Source organism: Verticillium alfalfae, genomic scaffold (genome assembly GCF_000150825.1).
Source record: "Verticillium alfalfae VaMs.102 supercont1.1 genomic scaffold, whole genome shotgun sequence".
Classification (NCBI taxonomy): Eukaryota; Fungi; Ascomycota; class Sordariomycetes; order Glomerellales; family Plectosphaerellaceae; genus Verticillium; species Verticillium alfalfae.
In genome coordinates, this window is record NW_003315038.1 from 1667356 (window position 1) to 1669990 (window position 2635).

At 60.1% G+C, this 2635-nt stretch overlaps 1 protein-coding gene across 1 annotated transcript; it reads left to right on the forward strand.

Moving 5' to 3' along the window:
• Positions 1 to 255: 255 nt before the first annotated feature.
• Positions 256 to 1741, forward strand: VDBG_00512 (conserved hypothetical protein; the record flags this gene model as incomplete). The annotated part of the gene is made up of 2 exons (XM_003008785.1): positions 256 to 307; positions 426 to 1741. The coding sequence occupies 2 exons, from the start codon at positions 256 to 258 to the stop codon at positions 1739 to 1741; spliced, it is 1368 nt and encodes a 455-aa protein (XP_003008831.1).
• Positions 1742 to 2635: the final 894 nt, after the last annotated feature.

The following is a 2635-nucleotide window of genomic DNA, read 5'->3' on the forward strand; positions in this document are numbered from 1 at the left end:
CGCCATCTCGACATTGCCTCGTAATGCTACCAACCTCAATCTTTCCGCAACGCTTCGCTTCTTGCTCGCTCGACTACCTAAGTAGACGGCCTCTCACCTGCGCATCTCGTCTCGCTGGGTCGTGACCCACCTCTTATCTGAAACCCACGTACCCGACGAGTCCGCCGACACCCACCCTTTGCTACTACGACAGCCCACACCCAGAGACTCTGTTGGTCGAGGACAGTCCCGTCAGCGGGCACCTCACACTCGAACATGAAGTACGGCGATCGGCTTGAACAACAATCAGTCCCGGAATGGAGCCTTCGTAAGTGACGCTCCTGCTTCCTGACGCCTTGGACCCCCAAACCAGCCCGCCAGCGAGCCGTGACCGCCGGATACTTGCTTTCCATGCATGCTCGACACTGACTCTTGTTTTCTCGTAGACAATATCGACTACAATGCATTGAAGCATGAAATCAAAGTCAACACGCGCCGTGACCAGGCCGCGGCTGTCGCCATCCCCGGCCATGTCGACTCCAACCTGCACAGGTTCGAAGAGCGCCTGTTCGGCGAACTCCGCAGCCAACACGATCGTGTCGATCTCTTCGTCAACAGCAAAGCCGACGAGATCTTGAGGCGCCTCGAATCCATCTCGGTCCAGATCAACCGCCTCATCGCACGCTGCGACCTCGAAGGCGCCGCCGGTATCAGCCTCAAGCGCCAACGCAAATTCTCCCGATACGAGCGCGATCTGCTCCGGTGCGAGGAAGACATACTCGCCCTGCCACGGTTCATCAATGCCCAGGTCACGGCATTCCGGAAGATCCTCAAAAAGTACAAGAAGTGGTCCGGCTCGCCGACGCTCAGCGTACGATTCCGCGAGGAGGTCCTCTCGCATCCCAAGAGCTTCACCCGCCGCGACTTGACCTACCTGCAGAGCCGTTACGAGCAGATCCAGCACCACCTCCGCACCGCTACACCTCAACTCAGCGAGCCCAGCTCGCCTTCGACCGACGCCACCTCGCCTTCACCAAGCCGGCCCGCCAAGACGACAGCGCAGCGCTTCGACCCCCTACCGCCGCCGCAGACGCACTACTGGAACGAGTATGACTACGGCAGCGACGCCGAGGGCAACGACCAGGCGGGCGAGTATGCCATCTATATCGACCCCAACGCCAACGCCAGCTTCCCTGGCCTCGATGCCATGCGCTCCATCATTCGGCGGCCACTCGCGCTTGCCACGTCATGGTTCTCTCGCGGACACGCTGACACGGATGCATCGCGCCAGTCCCTCCTGTCGCCGGGCGGCAACCGCATAGGCCCGGGCTACGGTGGCATCTCCCCTTTTGGCACCGAGACGGACGAGGACATCGAATACGCAAGCTCCGAGGAGAACTTTCCCGCGGCAGGATACGCGGGCTACTACGCGGCACTGCCAAGCATTGCCGACCAGCAGCTCGAGCGGTACCGCGAGGCCACCCTTGGCTGGGCCACGATTGGGGCCTTTGCTGCGTCTTTTGTGCTTCTCGCTGTGGCCAGCATCCTCATCGTCACAGGACGGCACAAGCTGCGGGCCGAGGTGGATGCAGGCGTCACGGTCGGATCGGTGACAAGTCTCTTCTGCGCCTGCCTCGGGATCGGCATGATGCTCTACCGCCGCGACAAACTGAGCGTGGCATACAGGGCAGCCGTGCTGACGAGCTTCCTGGCGGCGTGCGCCCTCAACGGGATGCTGCTCATTCTCGTCGTCGACAACTAGACATGGCGCGTCGACAGCTGGACATGAGCGCAAGTGTGAGACGGTAGATGAGGAGCAACGGGCGGATGAGCAGCCTACGGAACGACGAGCGACGGTGGTCTGTCAGGCGTCTGGGGGAACGAGTCTAGCGTTGTGATTTATTCGTGCATCTCCTTTGTTTTCATTTTCTTTTGTAAGATATCCTCCTGCAACAGGATTGCGCTTGTATCACCACTGCCACACGACAGGGCAGCACGGCAGCGTTGGGAAAGGAAAGGGAAGCGAACGGCCGCCTCCCAGATGGCTATGCCGCGAGCCGTTCTCACGGCTGGGGACTAATTCAACAATTGGCTCCAAACCCTCATGGCAAATAAATCGCCCATGATTCCATGTTCGCTTTTCACCCCCATCACAATTGATCGTCATGCCAGACCTGTCTCACAAACAGGCTGCGTCTGCGTGTCTCTGCTCGATCAGACACTGAAAAAAGCCAGCTGCGCAACATGTTCTCCTCCCCCCCCCCACACACCCACCCCCTGGCGATCAATTGACATGTGACGATTCTGGGGGTGCTTTGTCCTTGGCAGAACGAAAGCCGGTCTCAGTGCCTCTACATTCCTTCCCATGCCCAGCAACCTGCTTTGCCATCCCTGGAGGGGCCCAAAAGCTTGCACGATGGCTGGACTCCTTCCTTGGAAATGGAAACGTCGCGGGCGCTGTGCAATCTTGACTGGCGCCACGTCGCGGTTCCCAATTTGGAACGCGGCGGGAGGGCGATGAGGAGGGAGCCGGGGCCTGGGGTCGAAAGCAGGATTTTGCGACTGCTGGGAATCGACGATGATCGATGGGAGGGGCCCCCCCTGGTCACACCCTAGTGTTCGAGACCGTGGTGGCCCTTGCTGCAGGCCTCTGGGG